The 23404-nt window shown below is 42.6% G+C and overlaps 1 protein-coding gene across 1 annotated transcript in view; it reads left to right on the top strand.

The window, feature by feature from the left end:
* The window catches only part of KIAA1549 (KIAA1549 ortholog), a 157804-nt gene extending 134795 nt beyond the window's left edge, over nucleotides 1-23009 (top strand). Inside the window, exons 14-19 of the mRNA XM_042795227.1 lie at nucleotides 946-1169; nucleotides 2325-2469; nucleotides 4113-4346; nucleotides 5351-5403; nucleotides 9822-9967; nucleotides 17190-23009. Coding sequence (XP_042651161.1) covers nucleotides 946-1169; nucleotides 2325-2469; nucleotides 4113-4346; nucleotides 5351-5403; nucleotides 9822-9967; nucleotides 17190-17338 — 951 coding nt within the window. The 3' untranslated portion in view covers nucleotides 17339-23009. The remainder of the gene's footprint in view (nucleotides 1-945; nucleotides 1170-2324; nucleotides 2470-4112; nucleotides 4347-5350; nucleotides 5404-9821; nucleotides 9968-17189) is intronic.
* Nucleotides 23010-23404: the final 395 nt, after the last annotated feature.

Genomic DNA, 23404 nt, shown 5'->3' with positions numbered 1-23404 from the left:
AAGAGTAAGTCGGGTTTGTGTCCCTTTTATGCTTTGGGGGGATTTTCATGAGAGAATGCGCAAAAATCATTTTTTATTTGTTTTTTAATTTGCTGCAGCAGATGCATTCTAGAACTAGGCCAGCACAGGCAGAGCAGTTGTTGCTACCTGATCAGGTGCCCAAGTGTTTTCCATTGATAAGAATGATTTCAGTGAGTGTTGGGCCGGGGCTTAAAAGCGTGGCGTTACGCTAGCTTTCCCCAGATGATGAGATGCACTCCAGGGGAATTTGGAAAAAAAAGGTGGGAGAGGGGCACGAAAACTCAAGTCTGCAAAAGATGCAGAGCTGATAATGCCATGTTCAGCTAGGGACCTGGGCCCTTGTAGTGCTGCTACATTTCTGCATAGCCCATGGCAGCCCCCACGCTCAGCAGAGGCACACCGAGTTATGAGCTCAATTAGCATTTTAAGTTCTTGCTTCTTACCTGATGAAGGTCATTAAAGGGAATGGGTGACAGACCTCAACTCTATTGATCAAATATATCTGTTTGACAAGCAAAGGTAGATATAGCCTGTACTGATTAGTCTTTATTTTTCCAGAGCAGTGTCACTTGTGGCAGACAGCGGGAGGTTTTTGTGTTCCTCCTGCCTTTTGTTAACAAACCGCCACCTCTCTCTAATTGCACCTGCTGTGCTAGCAATTGTATCGCGTATAATAGTACATCTACCTGGGGAGACAACTGGGATACTGTAAAATATCCAAGAAAGAAAGTGTGTTTACAAATTGTCTGGCTTATTGTAATCCTTCAGAGATTTGGGGAAGGGAGAGGGAGAAGGGAGGTGGGGACAGGCAGGGAGGTAGGGAGGAGAGTTTTACAGAAGAGCAACAGAAAGTTCTGTTTGCAAAAACTACAAATGAAAAATGCAGTTGATTTTTTTTTTTCCTCCCCCCCTTCCTTCTTTAAGATCCAAACAGCCCTGAGGCATAAATCTGAGATTGAGCATCACCGCAATAAGATTCGTCTTCGCGCCAAGCGCAAAGGGCACTATGAATTTCCAGTGGTGGATGATGTGGTGGTGGTTGACTCCAAAGAACAGCACAGAATATATCGCAAGGCACAGATGCAGATTGACAAGATCTTGGACCCTGGAGGCAGTGTGCCTACTGTCTTCATAGAGCCCAGGAAGAGGTAGGGATTTCAAAGATAGGGAATCGATTTTCTTTTAGAGTCAGCATCCAAAGTACATTAAACCTGTACTTCTGAACGTCCAGAGCTTAAAATAATTTTGATCACTCTTTGATTTTGAGTTATTTAGATGAAAAGGTTTGGCTGGTTCTAAACTTTTTTTTTTTTTTTTTCAGTATATGCCATTATGTTTTGTTTTCAAATTATCCTTTTACAAGTTCTCAGCGGTGAATTCTCGATAAACAAACGTAAATGTATGAAAACTGTCTTACAGTAATTTAGTAATTTCTCTGCCATTTGCTTGAATAATTCTTGTGTGGTGTTGCAGGATCAAAATTGCAATATAAGCACTAAAAACAGATGCACGGAAAATACAGACTTCAAGAAATAATCTTTTTGTAAAAGGGGGAAAAGATGCAAGATAAGGAAACCCTTGAACAACTTAAAAAGCAAGAAGATTCTGAATTTTAAAGGCAAATTCACAAATCAATGAGAGAACCATTTCTGTATTGCCCTGGGTAATGAGGCACATTTGTCAGCCTCGCTACCTGCCTTCCTGGCCTTGTATTTTCAGAGAAAGCCTTCCCTGGGCTCTGTTTAGGGTTTATGAATACCGGCCCTTTGCTCCCAGAGCACTGGTACCCTGTGACTGCTTCTGCACCGATAGAAATCAGCTTTTCTCCAGCTACGTGGGTTCCTCGGCTGGTTTGCCTGTTCGGGTTAAACCCAACCCACCAAGAGCAAAGCCTTGTTGGCAGCGTGGTCTGTTCTGCTCCCACAAACATGTCAGGCACTGGCCTGGAAGGTCTGGAGAGGCACCGGTGCGGGGCTGGAGCCCAGACAAGGTTGAAAGATTGACGAAGAAGGGAGGTGACACTAGAGAGAGTTTGAGGGAAGAATGGGACAGTTTGGAGAGCTGCCAGTGAGAATGTTATTAGGAGAAGCTTGAGGAGAGAGATTCAAGGCTCACTAAAAGGACTGACCTGAACTGCTGGGAAAGGGAAGCGAAACAGGGCTGAGGCAAGGGTGACTTGGAGGGAATGGGCAGAGGAGTTCAACCTTCAGTAGGGTGAGAACAAAAATCGCAAAAAGAAATGTGATTACCTTTGTCTTGTTTGTTTTTTCTCTCTCTCCACTTTTTGTTTTCTTCCTGTTAAGTTCTCGTGCAAAACGTTCTCCCAAGCAGCGCCGGCGACATCAGATAAATGGGAGTCCGATTGATGCAGAAAAGGACAGGTTAATCACAACTGACAGTGATGGGACATACAAAAGGCCTCCAGGAGTCAATAATTCTGCATATATTGTATGTATGTCTCTTGAATGACAGGAGTGTTCTGATAATTGAAATGACAATTGTGACACTGGGAGGTTTTTGGCCTTCTGACTAGGGTCTGTACGTCTAGTTTCAGTCACATGTAGTTAGCATGTAAAGCACAGTGAAACGGGGATTTCACTGGCAGTCTGTCGGTATTAAGCAGTAAAATTCTGCCAAGTATTCCTTCATACTAAAGAGTCCGAGAACTAAAACCTTGCTTTTGTTAATGCCACTGCATCATGCACATGAAAGTGTGCTTGGCATGTTCAGCAATGTCTTGAACATAGTTTCGCTCTAGTCCAATTTGCTAGATGCTATATATTCATATGTTACAGAAAATTTCATCCTCTGCTCTCATAGAGCGGAAGACTCTGTTCATTTCATGAGAAATTTTCTCATCTTTAAAATGTGGGAATTAATTATTAATGGAAGAGAAACATGTCTTTGTACAACAGTAACTTGAAACAATTCTAGTACAGTGTCTTTAAGATTAATTTTGTTTCCTGTCTAAAAAAGGCAAAGACACTGCAGAAAGCTGTTCAATCGTATCCATGTCACAAACTGTATTTAGGAATCTTTAACCACGTCTAAGCAGACTTTACTAAGCCTAATGTTGATATTGGAACCTCCTGCACAGTTTTCATCTTGAAAGATGGTTTAATAGTTTTAAGAATTAGCGGCACATGGAGTCAGGTGACCACAATGTCACTTTCTGTGGTTTCCCTCTGCCTTCAAACAAGAGTGTGATGATTTTAACGTCATGCTGCAGCAGAATGAATTGTCGTCTGAAGCCGTTTAATTAAGACATGTCACACAGCAAGCTCGGCCCCTTTGGCAGCTGTAGTGAGACAGTACTCAGAATGCTAAGTTCCTGATGAAGTAGAGGCTTTTGCATCTTGACGGCTGATTTTGCAGTCTGCATGCAGCGGTAAGAATGAGCTTTGAGAAGTCTGCGGCTGCAAAGCTCGTTTAATTTCCTGTTACTGATGAACAATAAGCCCATGTGGTAAGATCCCAGGCAGTAATTGCGATGCACGCCTCGGGTATTGCTGCTGTGAAACACTTAGATGAATCCCGTTCAGGTGATGCACCCCAGTTCATGTTCCGTGCAGGTAGCCATTTCATTGCTTAACAGCTCCCTTTGTGTGTTTTTCTAGGAAGTAATAATTGTTTAATATTACTGCTGATGTGGTCAGTTGTAAGCTAAAGACTGAATTGGAACTGCAGAAGCTGCAGAGAAGTCAACGATGTAGACAGAGCTGATTGCCTTTTTCTGGGTGGAGTACACGCTGTCTGCATGATTTCATTATGTGCTTGCAAACCATGAGATTTCTGTTATAGCTGAGTAATTCTGGCACAAAGCTCCGCTGCCTTATCTGAGGTCTGAGTCTTTCCGATCACGCTGAGTGAAGTGTTTGAGCAGTTGGTGTTACGTATGAGCACACATATGTGTATGCAGAAGTAGGGAGGGTGAGGGGCATGTTTTGTCCAGCACCGGCACTTGTGCCATTGATCTCGTTGTGGTTCTGGCAGAGAAAACGTTGCTCAGACGTAAGGCCCACAGGGGCTTGGGAGCTGGCTGGTTAGGTCTTCTCTGTGGCTGCCCTTCACCTTCTTTCCATTTCCTCCAGTCTGATCCAGACTTGCCTCCTGAACCTCAGACGTCATCTTCAGCTGATCTGGGGAAGTTCCCTGGCTTGCCTTCCCACCCCGTCTCCCAGTACGTCCCCCCGCAGCCGTCCATTGAAGAGGCGCGGCAGACCATGCACTCGCTGCTGGATGATGCCTTTGCGCTGGTGGCTCCCAGCAGCCAGGCAGCCAATTCCACGGCCGTCACACCCCCCGGGGTCTCTGCAGGACAGCCGGTAAACACCTCTGCTTGAGCAGGGAGGGGGGAGCCACAGGCACCCAGTGGGGGTCACCTTACGGTGCAGCTCAGGCGGCAAACAGCCCACTCAGTGGGAGTGATGCAGTTTAAAAGACTTCTCTGGGCAGGTAGGTAGCACCAGCTGAGCTGTGGTCACTGTTACTGTGCCCTTGCTGTCAGGACTTACCACAAATGTGGAACAGTTTCTGGAACCAGGAGAATTCAGAAATGACCGTCGTGATGGTGAACTTGCTTTTTGAGCCGTTTGGATTCTTTTCCCTTTTCCCATCCCAACCACAAGAGAAGATAGGAGTTCTCCTTTAGGATAACTTTTCTGTTCTCAGTTATGATCTTTCACAGATCAGTCTTGTTATGTCCAAGAGTAAAACTTTATTTTTTTTAAACATATGTGCTATTTCATATTTTGACAATTAGAAGAGAATATATTTGACTTAGGTCATATTTTTCAGCATAGTATCCAAATGCTTTCAGGTGGTGAGGGATAGAGAAGCAGTATTTCCGTGTATGATTTTTTTTGCATCGTATGGAGTACTGAGACACATGGATAATCTTTTAGGTCATTTTGAGTTCCACAACAGTTCAGTACAAGTTTCATAATGCCATTGGACTGTTGAGTCAGAGCCCCGTGGTCTCTCTGCCGCAGTCTGATGCTGAGATTTCCAAACGCAAAGCTTGGTTTGCTGAAAGTTTTAGGCAGAATAGACATTGGAGCAGCCCTTACTTTCTCTCACTTGCAGAAGATTATTTCTGAAAAGTTCTTAAGTTAAGACTCTGATCAGACAGAAAAGACTGCTAGCCCACTGTAGCAGTGATTTCCAGAACTTGTGCTTCTGGGTTTGTAAAACTAAGCTCTTATGTCTGCAATCAAGTCACACGTACAGGCCTCGTGATCTCTGCCATTCATCACTTAAAAGGCTGACAGTGGAATTCCCAGGGTATGCATTTTGATTTTAATTTGGGTTTTTTTCATTCTTCTGACAGAGATACGTGGAATTTGGAATGACTCCACCAACTGCACCAGGTCTCCTACCAAGGTAGCTTTTCACGGGTAGAATTGTCATTTATTATTTTCCTTGCAATTCCTCCAGAGTTCTTACTGGCACTGGTATATTATTATGCAAAGTACTGTATAAATGAGAAGTAACAGGAGTCCAGATCCAGCCTGTGTAATTTATTTATGTAGCATGAATGACATATGCATGCTGTATGGAATCCAAGCCTTCATTTAAAAGAAATGTGTTTCTAGCCCCTTGGCAATAGAGATATCCTTCCAAGTATCGAGTAAATCACTGAGTTTCAGCTTTTAGAGGGCCTGAAACAGTTGCTCAGATGCATGTAATTCTCCCAATACTCTCACTTTCACCTTGTTTCTGCAGCCTCAGGGCAACACTCACTCGCAAAAGCTTTCAGATGACTAACAGATTCATTCTAATTTTAACCCAGTTGAGAACAAATTATAGAGCGCGATGACCCTCACAGAGGAAGCCTGCCTCGCAGGCCTGTTACTGTGAAATCCGGGGGGAAGAACAAATTTTCCATCTTCTCCTGGCCTGGCTGTGAGAGAATCGTGTAGAGAGAAGGAAACAGTTGTCCAGGTGACTTAACTTCACGTTCGGTGTCTGTGTTTTAACTGCACGTGAAGCTGGACCCAGGTCGTGGTTCCTGCCGTGGTCAGGCTTGTCTCGCCCTTCCCGAGCCGCTGCAGCCCCTGTGGTGAGAAGGCGGCCCTTGTGCTGCTCTCGGCTCTCTCTTACAGCTCGCCGTGAGATGAAACCCCACTGGCACCCATGCCATTTACTGCATTTCTCCTGTAGTCTTTACTGCCTCGGAAACTCGGTGGTAAAATGGGTATGAAGAACTTCCCTTCATCCATTGTTCTGGTTTTGAAAGGAGCAGCTCGAAAAGGAGTCTTAAAGCACATTTTCTTACTTAGGTCTTGGCTGGTGGTGTCAGTTTTAGCGCGAGTGGAGCATACGTGAAATGGCACACAGCCTATCATGCGGTGTATTTTTCATAATTTAGGTTGCTTTGAGGCTGCCAACACAAGGAGGCATGACCAGTTATTTGTTATTGAGGATTTTCAATTTGTTGGCCTGTTACGCATTCGGGGAAAATGTGATAAATTAATCATGAAAGTGTAGTAACCCACGTTAATACACCTGAGCAAGATAGTGTCTTTGCAACATATTTTTTGTTCAAAAGTTCGTAAGCCTTTGGCATAGGCACTCTGGATTTCTGTAAATTACAAATTAATGGCATCATTATTGATAATTAAATTCTGGCTCTGCCAGTGCTGGTAAATTAGGTTAACAATCTGCAAGATTATTGACCTTAACAGGAAGAATTCCTTTACATTTTCATTAAAATAGAAGGTATCCTAAAGCTTGGTCAACAGGAAATGAGGAACGAGTTGTCACGTTTGTGGAGTGGGGGTTATGCTCAAATTCAGAAGATAATCATAGAATCATATCTTAGCAACATAGAGTGACTTGGGTTGGAAGGGACCTTCAAGATCACCCAGTCCCACCCCCTGCCCCGGGCAGGGCCCCCTTCCCCCAGCCCAGGGGGCTCCCAGCCCCGTCCAACCTGGCCTTGAACCCTTCCAGGGAGGGGGCACCCACAGCTGCTCTGGGCACCCTGGGCCAGCGCCTCACCCCCCAAACAGGGAAGAATTTCTGCCTTAAATCTCGTCTAAATCTCCCCTCTTACAATTTAAAACCATCACCCCTCGCCCTACCCCCACACCCCCTGATCCAGAGTCGTCCCCCCCCCCCTCCTGTCCCCCCTTTAAGCCCTGGGAGGCCACTCTCAGGGTCCCCCCGGACCCTTCTCTTCTCCAGGCTGAACCCCCCAACTCTCTCAGCCCGGCCCCCCAGGGGAGCTGCTCCAGCCCCCCCAGCATCTCCGTGGCCTCCTCTGGCCCCGCTCGAGCAGCTCCGGGTCCTTCTGCTGTTGGGGGCCCCCGAGCTGGCCCCAGCACTGCAGGGGGGGCTCCCCAGAGAGGAGTGGAGGGGAGGTTTCGCCTCCCTTGACCTCCTGGCCACACTTCTTTAAACAAGCTGATGAAAACGGTGCACTAATCAGAGGAAGAAAACTTAACCTGAGGTCAGTATGATTAGGTGGCATGTATCAATGTCATAGCCCGTTAGCTTAAGGATCCAATGTATGGAATAATAGTTGGGTGACTGTACTGTTCCTTTCTCTGTACAAATGCAGTCAGCATCTTTAATGGGGTGGAACCAACCTGGGTAAAAAAAAAATTAAAAGACCTAGGTCACATAACAGCTAGGCAAACATAAAGGCACAATGAACAGCTTTTACCAGAAAATTAATATTGCATCATACAACTGAGATAGAGATACTTAGCCATAGTGGATTAGTGGTATAAAATTGATTTGGGGGGCAGTATCTCCCCACGTAATTAAATAACTGGAGATTAATACATTTTTTGGATTTCAAGAAAAATTGAAGGCTAGGTTTCAGCCTAAAAATAGGAAGGAGCACTAGAAAGCCTGTATGATATAGATTGAGAGCTCTATCTTGTTTTTATACTCTTCTGTTGATCTCTGACTTTTAAAGAGTAGCTAAATCTATCTATTCTAAAGAAGATTGAGAAGAGAGGGTGATGGGTTGTAAAATGTGCACCTTTCAAGTACAAACACATCAGCAATAAATGATACACCTCCTGTCCTCTGATAAATGGACACAAAAATAATACATTTGCAGTAATATTGAGAAAATATTTTCCTTAGACAACATCAAAAATTTGTAGTAATTTATCAGCTACAAGATTCCAGCTCAGCACTGCAGGCATAGAGGGTCAGCTGGTCACATCCTTTACTGCTACAAGTGATTAACGTAACAAAAGTGATATTGTTAAACATTACTTACACATTCAATTGTTGATTTTAACTAGATTGTAAGTCTGGTTGGAAATGGTTTCCTCTGGATCTGCTGAGTTTACAGGTGGGATAGTATGCAAGGGAGCTGGGGGAATTATGACACTTCCACAATGGGATTGTTGAAGCTTGAAACCCTTATACCTCCTCCATTTAATGCTGTATGCCAGGTAGCTAGTACCTTAATTTACAGTTACTTGTTTGTGCTTTATTGGCTCTTATTTGGCTTTATTGGGCTATTTATTATGTCAGCTTCCTTTGCTATCTGTTTGTAATGCAGAGGTGGTTAGTTTTCCAAATACAACACAAATCAAGAATAGTTTGAATTAGATGCAGTCACAGGATTTTTCCTTTAAAGCAGAAGGGTGTAAAACTGAGGTCTTGAGGAATGGGATACGTTGCAGTCCATATCCTGGAAGGGCTTAGATGCGGTTGTTGTAAAAGGCATCTAAAATGCACCCCTCATCCTCACTTTCTGTAATTTCACGTGCCTGATTTAGGATGTTGGTGTCACTTTGCTTCCTTTATACTCACCAGTGAAAGGCTCCTGCAGAAAATGATTTAGTGAACCTAACCTTTTGCTTTGAATGCCTCGTGAGGAGTGCATCTCTCTTCCTTGATCGTACCTGGAGTCTGAGAGACTAGTCTAGTAACCTAAGCACCTGAAGTTTGGGCATCCACACCTCCACCATATTGACAGGAACCAATAATCCTTGAAAATTCAGCTGCCATCAGTCTTCTAAAATATAATCTCTCCATGCCAGGGTTAAGATAGATTAATAGGAAACATAGGAAAAGCAGCATTTCCATCTCCTTCTCTATTTCTGTTCTGTGAATGGGTTATAGGGTTTCTTTTACAAGTCCCATTACCTTGGCACAATTGATGAAGTTAGTTAGATTGATGACAGTTTCTGTTGTTAACTTTTCAGTGAATATATAACAACAATGACTACCAGTGCCAGCCTGAATTATAGGAAACATTAATTTTAGTATATGTTGCATCCCGTCATATGTGGTAGTGACAGCTTTGAGTAGTTTGATGAATCTTAAAGAGCAGAGTCTTGAAAATTTGATGAAAAAGGATCAAAACACTTGCTGAAATAATAATTGTTCATGAAATACACATGTAATGCAGTTCATATGGTTTGATTTAGACCAAAACCGTGTGCCCAGAAACTCTCGGGTAAGAGTCAGATTTGTTGCTGAGGTAAGCAGATACATCACTACTGAAGTTTTATTTCTTTATTTTTATTTTTATATTGAAGATGCTTTTTTTCCCCTGGGGGAAAGCAAGGTCTGCGAACTCTTTCCTTTGCATTGAGGAGACTGCAACATGTGAAAAAGACCTGTGTGAAATTTTGTTGGAGTTTGTAACTCCTGTTCCTGTGCAATGCAGATCATGAAGGAGGAATATATTCCTCAGATGTAATTATTTTCTTTAACATTTAAGGTTAAAATGTACATTAAAAGGCATCATAAAGAGGAGTTGTATGAGGTACGCCTGCGTTACTGTTTCTAATTGGGGAATTCACTTACCGTAATCTTTTCCACAGGCAGAACTTTGGGCCAGGTTTTATTCAACCTGCAGAGTTAATGCACCCAGACCAGCAGCCACCTGAGGTTCAGTATTCCTCCAGAGGGATGTACTCAGAGGAAATGCCATCGGTGGCACGGCCACGACCAGTTGGAAGCACTGCAGGTACACTTCACTTAAGTGGAATATGCACTAAAATAACTGATCCTTTTCCATATCTGCTCTTACATTGAGGTCACCGTTAAGGCACCATTCTCCTTCAGCTGCTACGCTTGAAATGTGGTCCTTGTCTTCACTGGCAAAAAAAAAAGGTGATCACAAAGTGAGGTTAACTTTACATCCATAGGACCCTGCAGAAAAGGGCAGTGCTTTGCTGCCTTTTTAGTATCTTGCAAGTATTGGTTATCACACAGCGTGTTTTCAGAAAAAAAAAAAAAAAAAAAAAAACTAAACAAACCAAAAACTTTAATTAAGAATGGAAAATTACTAATTGTTTCAGTGTACAGTGTATGCTAACTTTCCACTGCTGACTGTTTCGTTTGTGCTAAATGAGCTAACTGATATATCCCAAATCAGCCTGCTAAATAGCAAATTTTTTACTTTTCTGCATCTTTATTTCTCATTTCTCTTCTTATAAATGTGTGCATAAAAGCCGGATATTTTAGCTTCTGATGATATTCTCTATTGCTGCTGTCCCGTATGAAATCACCTTCCTTGATTTGGTTGTGCGATAATTTCCATAGCACTCATCAGTGCTATCGTGAATAAGGTTCAAACATCACATGCAATTAAGCAGCAGACACTGATTCTAAGAATAAAATATTCTATTCTTATGCAAATGCCACAGTTAATTTTCTCCCAGATAAATGTTTTCTTCCTGGGGAGTTGAAAAAAAGACTGGAAATATGATCATATACTCATGTCAGAGTCCTAGTTTTGGTAGCTGCTCTCCTCTCCCCATAAATGTTAAATGAATGAGGATGACAGGGATGTAGTGACTGTTACAGATTAATGATGATTATTTTATTGTTTGATTCACACTATTCTCTAAATGTTCATGTATATTCTGCTTTAAAGTTTGGAGGCAATTCAAACAATTAGTTCCTGTCCTTCAGCGTAATTATGTGCAAATATCAGACTTCTCAAATATTGGATTTTTTTGAGAGGAGAACATGAAACTGACCTAACTGTCCATCACGTAAATCACACTTGTTTTTGTCTTTCCCTCCCTTTTTGTACATACACACACACACAGAGTTTTCTCTCGTGTATCTGTGGGTTTATTAAATGTGTTTCCTTTCTAATGAATAATATAATAATAAAATAAATCGTGTTTCCCTGTGGGAGGAAATTCAGGAAAAAGGGAAGCTGGCATGTTGTTACATGTCTCTTGCAATTAATGATGGTGGCTATCCTTGCATATGTTTGAAAGCAGCGGGAGGAGAGGGAAGGGAAAGGAGAAAGGAGGAGGTTAGCTTTCCGGCTGAAAGGAGATACAGCGTGTTCTGACCTTCTCGTTAGTCAACAACAGCATCGTTTAATATTTAACCACAAAGCAAAGGTGAAAGAACCGTACTCATGTAGTCATGTATTTTATTCTTCTGAGAGATAGAACAGAAAGCAGTCTGGAGAGTTAGGGTCTTGCCAGTGTGATGCAAATAAGGTGGACCACAGGGGCAAGTGTCTTCTCTTTGCTGCTAAATAATTTACATGAAAGCATTGCCAGGGCTTTCAGTAAATGCTGATTGGAAAGGGCTGGCATGTTTTTGGAATGAAGTGTAGTCCATGTCCGAGATGCATGTATCTCAACCTCTTCTTTCAGTGCAGTGGCAATGAAAAGCATCACACTCAAATGAACTGCACAAAATGCACGTAACTTTTTCTTCTTTATTCTACACTGACAGCCTTCTTTCTGCTGATTTTTTTTTTTTTTTATTATTAATTGCACAGAAACAGAGCTTCACTTTCTTCTTGTCTCCTGCTTCCAACAAAATTTTATGTTGTCATTTGTCTGCCCTACAAACTTGACTATGTATAAAGATGAAAAAACAATATTTGCTTTTAAGGTTCTCAGATACAGCACCTCACTCAGGTGGGAATTGCTAGCAGGATCGGAGGTCAACAAGTGGAGATCCCCTCAGGCAGAGCAGGGCATGGCCAGCCGGGGGGGCCAGGGTGGCCCCAGTACCGTGGAGAGGATGAATATGCTAGGCGAGATGCAGTGAGTACTGTGTTACACATTTGCATAGTTTCTGAAGTAGTGATATGTTCGGGTATTTTTTTTCCTGCATTACTGTTTGGAACTTTTCCCCCCCTGGAATACTTTCAGTTGCTTCTCTGACATTCTTTGCTTTGCTCTTCAAACCCTCGTTAGCTCTTCTAACTTTTGCTTGCTGTTCTTTCACCTTTGCTTCTCTCTCTAACTGCTTTATTTCACTCTACCCTAACCCTTTTTTTTTTTTTTTTCTCACTTGAGGCCTTCACCCATTAATTGCAGTTCACCCAGTTCTGCTTCTGAGCTCCAGCAGAGGTGGATACTGCTTTCCATTTTCTTCTTTGAAATATGCCTCTGTATTTTGAGATCATTGTAAGTAGAAAGCATTGAATTCAATTGTCCCAGACTACTGTCCTACTTTGTATTGGTATAGTTCTTTTGTCTTCTGTATCGGTGCACAACAGCAGGAGTCAGGGCAACAGAATGAGGTACATACTTGCACATAACAGTAGAGCTGTTCCTAAACAAGTTATTTTCCTCCCCTCAGTCAGCAGGATATGCTAAATTAAAATGTATTCATTTACCAGTGTTGCCTAGGCAGCCATCGTGATTTCATGTTCTTGGCAGTGGTGCTTCCAGAGGTTGATGTTTCTGATTCAGCCAGATGTGTGAGGCTGAGGATAGTGTATGGCCTTTCCAGGAAAGGTACGGTTGCCTGCTACCAGTCCACGTTTGATGTACTTGCATCCTGAAACAGACGGGTGTGGCAAGTTTACTGTAGTACTCTTGAGAACGACAGCTTTATACCCCTTCTTTTGCTCCTTTGCTTAAACTGTCATTTTTCTGGTTTCTTCCTTGAGGGAGAGAGGAATGATCTCCTTCTTTTGCATACTTAAGGCAGTGTGTGTTCACACTACTGAAGCTGCTTTGCAGTATTGCATGATCTCAGAATGGCTTTGCAGGAAGGAAATGCAACGGGATGGGCCTTTTCTTTAGATTTTGGTGAAGCTGAGCTGCCACCCACTCCAAATGAACTTGAGAGGAGCAGCCTAAAGCTTCTGACAGCTGGACATACTAGAGACAAACCCTACTGAAACTAATCAAAAATTTCAACTGTCAAAGCTGAAAGATGTATTTGCCTAATTTAACTTGTTACCTGTGCTTGGGACAGTGGTATTTGAGTGCAACGTCATCATAATTTCAGTTTGCATCTGGAAGAGCACTTACATGAGACATCTTAGTGCTTCTTCTGTTCCATTTTCAGAGGCATCTCTAGGTTACCATTCATTGCCCCTTATCATTTGTTTTTCTATTCTGAAAATTACTTTTCTTTTCTAAATCTGTGGGCCTTTCCCTTCTGTCCCCCAAGTGCATGTTTAGCCATTACTTTCTTGATATTTTATTACTTGAATTGCTAACAAATTACTGAAAATTCAGTTACAGACCCGTTGTCCGAGATGCTATGCAAAGAGTTGGTTTTGACATCAGTTACCTGCACAACTTTCAAAGATTCATGGCCCAGTACAGTATGATTTGGTTGCAGTTTGCACCTTCAGTCACCATTTCGGATGGGTACATGTCACCTCAGTCCAGGCTGACTTTCTTTTAATTAATCAGAGTTTAAGCACTTCCTAGGCTTTGACAGAACTTTCTGCTCACTGGTTGCTGCAGTTCATGTTACTGCAGTGTGATTTATTTTTTTTTCAGTTTGGTTTTATAGTTTGGTTTTGTTTTGTTTGTTAAAAAAAGGCAAGAGGTGGAGATCATGGACTAAAATTATCTGAATATGGTGTCAGTTGTAGGAGAGCTCACCTAGTTGCTTGCACTTTCCTTTTCAGAATTCTTTTTTTTTTTTTTTTTCCCAAAGGATTATTCCAATTGAAAAAAAAAAAAAAAAAAGGAAGCATTATTAGATGAGCCCTAGTTGGTAGTTTTCTGTAGTTAAATAATTACCTTCCGGGTTTGGATTCCTTCACTAGGACAGAGCTCTAAATTTTTCTTTCCTCCTTTTGGAGAGGAGGTTTTACTTAATGACAGTCACGTTCCTTTAAGGTGCAGTATTTAACTGATTCTTTACAAACAGCCTTGCTGCTACCTCATTCTGAGCAAGTTTCTAACATGAAACTCTGCGTTTAGGAAGATAATATCTAGAATGTTGTTCTTACCTGCAAACTCGGGAGACATCTGCATTTGTGTTTCTTCAAGGGCCCTTTTCCTCGCAGTATCCTCTCCTACTACTCCTGCAGTCAACACCTGATTTTCTGCTGGAATACGACCTCCCACTTGTATCTCCTGACCCCAAGCCAGCAAGTAGGTGACCATCAGTTCGCCATCTAGAAGGCCTGGGCAAGCAGGATAATCACAGCTTTTCCTTAACGGACACGAAATACAGTACTGAGCAAGGGGTCGTTTGAGCAACAGAACAGCTGAAGCCGGGTTTCTTGCAGATGTGTGCAGTGTCTTGTGCATCTCTGCCTCCCTGCCACCACCTGGCATCACCTCCCATCCTTCTCCAATCCCCTGTAGCTCCTCACTGTTCTCCCAAGTCTTCTCCAGGCTTCCAGTGTTTCCCCCAAGCCACCGTTACCCTTTTACTTTATATTTATACTCTGGCTGCCCACCGTAGTGTCTGTAAACCATCTCACCATACTTCAAGTTGTCTCTCGTGTCCCCGAGCCATCCCCTGTGCGATACGTCCTGGCTGTGGCAGGTCCAGCTGAGCACAGCCTAACAGGGCCTTTCTGCTATGCAGGAGCAGATTCAGGGATAGCACAGGTGAGGTTATGGCTAATTAGCTACCTACTTTTGTGAATTTTATCATGTCTGTCTGTTCATACATATACAGCTGTGTGTGTGTATATAGTTACACATCCAAATCAGTTGAAATCGGTCATAAAGTTCAACAGCTATTAAATGGAGATTAACGAGTTCACAGTGTCATCTCATAAATCTTCATTCCTTAAGAAGGAAGATTTAATAAAGATATTTTGTCGATTATTTTATACTGCTATTAATTATACAGAAGTTTCTATATAAAAATACATCATTTATAGATACTACTATATAAAACTATATATAGTTACATACATAATATATCAATGTATACTTCTGCTGGTAGACCAAACAAACAAAAAAAACCCCTAAAAAACTAAATTCTTCTAACCTTCTACTGTCTTTATTTTGCTATTACAGTTTAGTATAGGTTAGGTTTCTAAACCAATTTGGTTTTGAAAGTTATCAGACCTGTTTAATTCTGACATTATATATGAGGTCATGGAAATACACACTTTTATTTTTCTGAGATATTTAAGAAAACTCTGATAGCCTGAATGTTCAAAAACAGCCACTGCAGTCATCTTCCCTTAAGAAACCATTCTTATGGTGCTAATCCAGTGCAGTATGAGACGGGAGCTGAATCATGTTAATGCATTTTAATGTGAAAGTAACTTGAACATAATTTAGGTTGCCGTTAAGACTCACGTGTCAAGGAATGTTTGCTTTTAATCTTTTTTTTATGTCCTCTCTTTTCTACAAACCCACAGGAGTACTTGTGAGGTTTGCAAACTCTAGACTGCATGTATGAATTCGTTTCAGGTTCCACTGCCAAAGGAGTAGCTCTGAACAATCAAGAGACCCATTCATTCCTTCTGATAATACAGTGGCCTCCCTTTTCTAAGAAGAAAGACAGGATGTTACTCGGAAAACCTTCTTTACCTATCATTCTTCTAGTAAAGCCTCTTTTCCACTTAATCTCTCTCCACCAATTAACTGCAAATGATGAGTGCTGTGCATGAGCTGCGCGAGAGAGTCAGAATCTATTGTTAGTTCTACTTGGCACAAAATGGCTTCGATTTTATTTATTTATGTTATGGGAGGTGTTAAGGAACATACTCTCGTGCCTTTTTGCGTTCCCAGCGCACCGCTGCCACGGGCACTCTAGGTCCCCCATACCCTTCCCAGGCTCTGCCGCGTAATCCCTCCCTTCGTTCCCCTCCCCCTGGCCCCCAAATCCTCTTCCAGCTGACCTTCCTCCTCTCCTTTCCTCCCTCATCAGCTTGCCCTCTCTGCCACTCCTTGTAGGCGCATCCACGGAGCAGGACGGTGCTCACCGAACTGTGATAACTGTCCCCTGAACGTGCTGCAGCTAGCTGCTCCGCAGCCCCCTCGAAGGGGCTTGCACTGCTCTGCTCCCCGTTGTGGGTCCAGCAGGGTCGGTCTGAGCAAGTCCTTTGTGCCCAGGGTTTTCTCCTCTCAGGCTCCAGCCATACGAGGCCTGAGGAAGCGCTTGCTTTGGGGGTGTCAGCTGGAATTTAGATGTTTTGCAGCGTACCTCGTTTGTGTCGGTACTGGGAGTTGGTGCAGTCACCTCGTGTACTGTAAATTCATGCTTTGTTTTAGTGTAAGCAGATTTCTTTCCAAATAGACGAGCCCATAAACTCAGGCTTTTGTTTTGTTTCTCTCTTGTTTTGTTAGAAAACGTATGTTGCTGACAAATGCAGAATTAACCCCTTTCTACCCTGAAACAGTGATTGTCCCTAAACTGGGATAGCGTTTCTCAGATATGTAAAACAGCTGTTGAGTGTAGAAAAATCTTGTCTTTCGGATTCGAATAGTTTCCTCCTGCTGCTTCTATTGACCGTGTTTTCCTGAGCACTGGTCAGTCACAGGGTCCTCACGAGTGTCCGGTCTGAACAGGCAAGCCAGGCAGAGGAGGAGAAAGTGAGATCAGTAGTGTATCTATCTATAAATAGTGTGGAGAAATGACAGCTGGGAAGAGAGTGATTTGCCTGTTGTTTTTTAGGAAGTTGGTGGAAAGGCAGGGAAAGATAAGCCAATTCTGTTGACTTCCAGTTCCGTGTTTCTTCTTCCCACCTCCTTTCATTTCAGTTTCTGAACATACCATAGGTTAGAAGGGGGATCAGACTTTTTAATGGATGCTCAAAGGGATTTTGAAAATCCTTGAGCTTGAGTCAGTCCAGCAGTTTTGTGTACACTTGTCGTTTTGTGCTCCATAAGCGGAATCACTCATGCATACAACATAAGAACAGTGGCAGCAGGTAGAAGCATCTCCATGCTGCTCTCCCTCTGTTCTTTGCCTTTTTGCTTTCTTGTCTTTTCTGGGATTACCGCGGTTGTTCAGAAAGTACAATAATGCTTTCTACCTTTTTCCAGACGCATATGCATGGACACCAAGAATATTCCTCCTCACCAGCATTCCAGATGCCGAGGACTTCAGCCAGGCAGCCTTCAGCACCCCCTGCTCAGCTTCCACACAACAGCCTTCAGGGCCAGGGCCTTTGCTACACCACCAGTTCCACTGAGGACCTCCAGCCAGGTCACTCTTCAGCCTCTCTTATCAAAGCAATTAGAGAAGAACTTCTACGACTTTCTCAGAAACAGACAACAGTGCAGAACTTCCACAGTTGATTTAGCATTCCCTTGCAAATCTGCCGGGTATCTGCTTCCTATGGAAGCAAAGACTTAGAGGAAATCAGCAACGTTCAAAAGAATGAACTTTCACAGCTCTGTCGGCAGCGCTCTGGAAAAAAAGGAAAAAGGCAGCACAATGAGGATAGTAAGGAGGGATGGGGGACAAACAGGGAAAATCATCAGTGTCATCACAAGTAATATTAATTCATCTGCTGATATTACGGTGCTCCTCTTCTCTCCCTACCCTCATTCAGCCTAACAAATAAATAAAACCTGAGGTCAAGAAGTCAACACTCCAGCAACAAAAAAAAAAAAATCACAGGAACGAACTCCAGGTATGATAGACTCCTTTTTCTAAGGAAGTAGGCGAAGGTTTGAATAAACTGAGGTGACACTTGGCAAGAGGTTACAAGTATTCTGATCTCTCCAGTGCTTATGGGGAACTGGTTTGAGTTGTTGTTCTGCAAGATTACAAACTCTGTCAGCTCAAGGGTGTTGAAGGTGGGATCGCACCCACATAGGAATCACTTCGGTTGTCAGGAACAATTGGACTACTTAGAATAAAAATCTTCATGAGCTACTTGTAACGAACTAGAACAATAATTGTTATAGCTCTGTGCTTCCAAATGGAGCTACTCTCTGCACTCTTCCTTGTTTTCCTTCTGGTGCTGAAGCTTCAAGTGTTCCTTCATCTTCAATGTTCGCAAAGTGAAACATTGGCCTTGTATAACTAAGAAGATATCTGTAGACTCATTCAGGCTGGAAAAACAAAGCAAAGCATCCAAACAGAAAGGGCTTAGTATTTATTTTGTTTAAAAATCATTGAAAACTAGGTGAAAAATACTCCGCCACAGTTGAATTTGGGGAAACGTGTGTGTATGTCTTTAAAAAATTTTTTTACATACTGTCTGCTCTTGCAAGACCAGCGATAAGGTATTGCCACTCTGTGGTTTGCTTTGTGGACAGAAACCGATCCAGCCTGACCGGTACAGGGTCACCAGCATTACGTTAGAAATTGATGTCCTAAATCATTGCTTACGTTTGGATCTGAATAATTTTAGTGAAAGTCAGTGACAGTTTAGAGCATTAACATAGGCTTAGATTTGCAGTTTTGAGACAGTTTCTATATTTATACTTGTTTCCACTGTCCCTTTGGACAAAGGGTAAGCATTATCCCCATGGTAAGAATGGTACGTGCCATGGAACTGTTTGTCGCTGTTTTTTCCAGAGTTTTAATTTAATATTAGCTACGAATTTACTAATATTTGGCCATTGCATAACTGTAACTGACATAATACACGCGGAAATTTTACTTAAGTCATGATTTGTTGGAGTGTTTTTATTTTCAGGTCAGACTGAACTAAAGCTAACAAACTGGCACAGCAGTAGAGGATAAGCTCAGTGTTTGTGAGGAGGCTTGGGAGCCTCGCCCTGGAAAAATGAAAAGCAAAACTACTTGGTGCTACAGTGTGGGTATGTCAAACACTAGCAGGTGGTAGTTGTGAAAAGGTCTAAGGAACAGCAGGCTGCCAAAGAGATCGCCGGGCACTTGATCAGGGTAGGGCTGGGTTTGCCTGGTTTACTGGGGTAGAAACGGCACTGGTAAAATACAGGTGCGGAATGCTGGTGTGGTGTGGTGGTCTTTGGCTGCCAAACCTGTTCCTGGTTCCAGTGCCCAGCTCAGTAACTGTGACAGGACTCACTCAGACTCAAATGAAAACAGGTAGGAGGATGCCATGGAAGAACGTTGTGTACCTTGTTCATGAAGTGTGTACAGAACATTCCTTGCCAGTGCCAGGAGTGGGAAGCAACTGTGTCCTCACTGATTTGGGAAAAAAAAAGTGGGATGTTTCCCCTCTTTATTAGGAAGCTCAGTTATTTTTCTGTTTGCCCATGGTCATCAAAAGGCTGTATGAAATTGTTTTGAGGGACTGACTGTAGTAAAGTAGTCTAAATTAATTTCCAGTTCCCTGGCCAATACTTAAAGCCCTCGTGGGCACTGGTTGAGGTTTGAATGGAGTCGGAACACCAGCATGGTTGTGAACAGCAGCACCAACAGGTCATTATGTTCTGAATTTTTTAAGCTTTTTGTTTGATAATCACTTCTGGGATAAAAATAAAGAAACGTTTCTTTTCTGCCAAGTTTGTAAATGTGAATGCTGCCAATACTTCTGCAAAATGTCAGGTTTTGCAGAATGAAGAATGTGTCAGGCAATGTTAATTTGGTCTTTTTGACAATGCTGAAGGCTTGCTGTTCCTAAGCATTCCCATTGAAACCATCTCTCAGAGCCCACATCCTTCTCCAGCTTAATTCTGCAGTGATGTCAGAGGCCAGTGCTTATAATATTAGCACGTTACTGTGACTTCAAGAAAATGTGGGCTTCTAGAAAGTAAGTTCATTGTCTGGTTGCTGGTTCCAGCTATTTAAGAAGGAATATGAAACAGCAGCTTTGAAAATTAGAGGTACTTAAGCCATTTCTCATTCACTTTTGCTAGTAATGGCAATGCTATTGTGAGATTCCATTTTTTCTTATGTTTGGAAGAGTATCCCTTTTCAGTCCCAAATCTTACAAAGAACACAGGACACGGGATAAATATGCACTGATAAACAAAAGAGGCTTTCTGATGCAAAAATCCCTCTTCAAAACCTTGCAAGTTCACAGGGCAGGACAGTAAAATATAAAACATCGGAAAGCTATGCTTGGAAGTTACATTCTCAGACTGGCTGGAGACCTGATCCACTCTTCACAAAAAATGATACGGCGTAGTCTGCATCTTCATATAGTAAGAAAAGTCACACGTAAGGCACCAGGCCAAGATGATCTTAACAAGGAAGACCCACACTTTTCTTTCTGCAGCTACAGGGAAAGCTGGGGTTTTCATGTGCTACGAAAGGACTCTGGAATGCGTGTGCCAAAATGTGTGTTTCCACTTGGGAATTCAGGGGGGGTGGAAAGAAAAAAAAAAAAATCTGTAAGCTTCTGCATCCCCTTGTGCTTCAGCTCTGTTGCCAATTTTTTTTTACTGCCCTATTAAAGGGGGGGGGGGGGGACCCAAACCTTTTTTTCTGAAACTTAAAGTATCCTGAATTTAAGTATCCGTTAATGCATATAATGGTTTCTGAAAACACTAATCAGACGAGAAGTTGGTGCAGGCACAGAAAGCTGTTACCAACAGCTACATCCATTTACATGACTAAACCATCTGGTTCATGGAATCCTCGGGCTCTTCTCTTTGTTCACAATTTTCCTTGACATTTGTGTTTAGTCTGTGTTTAGTTTGGCGTAGAGAAGAACTTGGCGAGATGAGAGCTACATAATTTAGCTTGGTTTGCTTTTCTTTTTCACGGCCAAAATGTTGACCCCTAGCCTGCTTCTTGATTATCTTTGGAGCTAAGTGAAATTTTATAATTGTTTTTCATCCACCCAATTTCAAAGGCAGGGCACACTTGAGTACTATAAAATATTCTCTACCAGGATGTAACACATGGCCCTGTCGGTGACTGTGGGCATGTGACCCAGGAAAGAAAACCTTGCTTTTAGGACTAGTGAATTGCATGGGTGCTGGACTCACAATGTTAAATATTTGCACTTTGGAGCAGTAAATGGAATTTCGCTGACCCTTTGCAATGTACTGTACTTGCAGTGGTTTGGAGCAGGCTTCATATGTAGTGGTTGGAGAGCAGCAGCATCACACAAGGTCTGTACATCACCTCTGCACCCAAAGAAGTGGTTGGCGAGATGTTGGCCACCCCATTATCGTGCACACACATAAATACCTAAATAATCACCCAAAAGTGGATGTTCCTACCAATTGCTGAAGCCAGTGCCTTTCAGTTAGACCACTGACAGCAGGGTTGCAGTGTTATTTTAGAAAGAGGCTGTTCACAGGGATCATAACTTCCCAAGAGCCAAAACAGCTGACACTGTTGTGTGTTAACTCAAGGCCTGAGAACACATTGAGATGGATTATACAAGGAAGCTGGTGTGTATCCAAGCCCAAGTGAAGTCACCACTTTTGTGGCGTGGATGGCAGTAGCTGGTTGATCTAATTTTTATACTCTTACCCTCACTACATTCTCAACTTTTCCAGCTTTAACAATTTCCCAGCCGGGAAGAAATGGGCATTTCACATTCCATGCCTTACCTAGCAGTTCTTTGTTAACTGGTGCTCATCCCTGAGAAAAACGTACCTTGGCCAAGGGGTTTGAAGTGTCAGGACGAAGAACATTTCTGACTTTGAGGTGGGAACATGTTGTGGGCCATGTATTTGCAGCAGAGAAGAAATAAATGGAATTTTTTTGGAAAATAACACCTGTTTGGTGTTTTCTAATTATGGACATAAAGCTGAAAATGGGTTAAAGGAAAAAAGGATGACATCGGATTGTCAGAAGGCAAAGGACAGTACCCAGGTCTCCAGAACCACCTGTGACATTGCACTAAAAAGAGAGAAAATCCTGGGGACCCCCCCTGCCCCCCCGCAACCCCCACTTAATGTGCAGTCCTTTGCTGGTCTGTGCAAATGGTCTGCACTTCTCCCATCAGCAGGACTCCCAAAAGCAGTTCACCGGGGCTTCTCCAAGACTGTTTAGATGTGCCTGGAGAAAAGTCGCAGCTTTAAAGTGCTTAAATGTTGAAATAAGGATCCAGGTCCCTTTTGCAGTGGGCATCTTTTCCCTCTTCTGTTACATTCCATTTAAAAATGGGGGGAGAAACCCTGGGAATGTACTCTACTGTCACCAGTCCGCTGTCATTCGTGTATTGCACTACCTGTAGATCCTAAATACTGAGGGAGCAGAAATTCGGAATTGACAGGTTTTGGCAATTCTGATGAAAATTCGCTGTAGTTTTGCAGTATTTTGGTGTGAGTGTGCCTGAAAAGTCAGGCATCGGTTTTAGTGAGTGTCCCTGGAGATGCAGCCTATGGCAGAAGCAGGACTGTAAAAACTGCCTGGATCTCTGACCCTAATTCAGCGAGGGCAGAACAAGCTCAGCTTGCGACGGCTCGCACCGATAGGATCGCTAGTTCAGATCCAAATGCTGGTCTGCATATTGTCCCCGCGCCTGCATGACTTCCACTGGAAACCGTTTAGTTGCATGTGTGCTTTGGAAGGAGAATTTATCCTACAAATTCTTTCGTGCAGTTTGGGATGCACTGGGCAAGATGTGTCTAGCTTGACGTGCAAGTCCCTGGGTGAGTTTTCTCACCCTGCGAGTAAGAAACTTGAGAAGCGAAAGATGTTGTGGAGTTGCACTGCCTTTTTAAAGAGACTTTTCTGGAGTAGAGCTGCAGTCCTGTGAATCCCACTGAAGACTGATAGATGGAAAAAAAAGCTACGTTAGTACTAGAAAAATACACATTTCTTTGCACTTAATAGTTTGTAGAGCTGGAATGTTTTGTCTTGATTTTGTGTTACTTTTTCTTGATACTCTTTACATTTAAAGTATGTATTTTCCTTTGTAATGGCTACTCCTGTTTAGTTTTGAGTAGTTCATAACTGGAAGTTTATGTTTAGGCTGTTACATCTTGCCTTAATCAGAATAAAATGTTGACACATTTGAACAAATGCTCTGAAGAGTCTTTTGAAATGAACGCTAAACCTTCGTGGATCCATGCGATGGTGGTTTCCAGGTTCACTTACAGCAATCTTACTGTCACATGCAGAGCAGGCGAAGTGAAATGAGAGGTAAGAGAGTAGAAAACAGACTGAAAGATGAAAATTACTGTTTTGCATTTCCAGTTATATTCTAATGTACACACTTCTTAAGAGCTCTGTCATGTTCACATGAAGACTTCTCAAAGATTCCCATTGCAAGGGTGCTCGGGCGTTGGTTTTCTCATCCAGGCTGTTTGAAGGTTTTAGTGCTGTGTGCGAGCTAAAAGCAGTAGCTGGATATTCTTTGTGTTTCACGAAAAACTTCTTTATATTCAAGAAAAACTAATGCAGTGTTTTATTT

Source organism: Tyto alba, unplaced genomic scaffold, assembly GCF_018691265.1.
Source record: "Tyto alba isolate M040663 unplaced genomic scaffold, T.alba_DEE_v4.0 Super-Scaffold_21, whole genome shotgun sequence".
Taxonomy (NCBI): Eukaryota; Metazoa; Chordata; class Aves; order Strigiformes; family Tytonidae; genus Tyto; species Tyto alba.
This window is presented reverse-complemented; position numbering and strand designations above follow the sequence as displayed.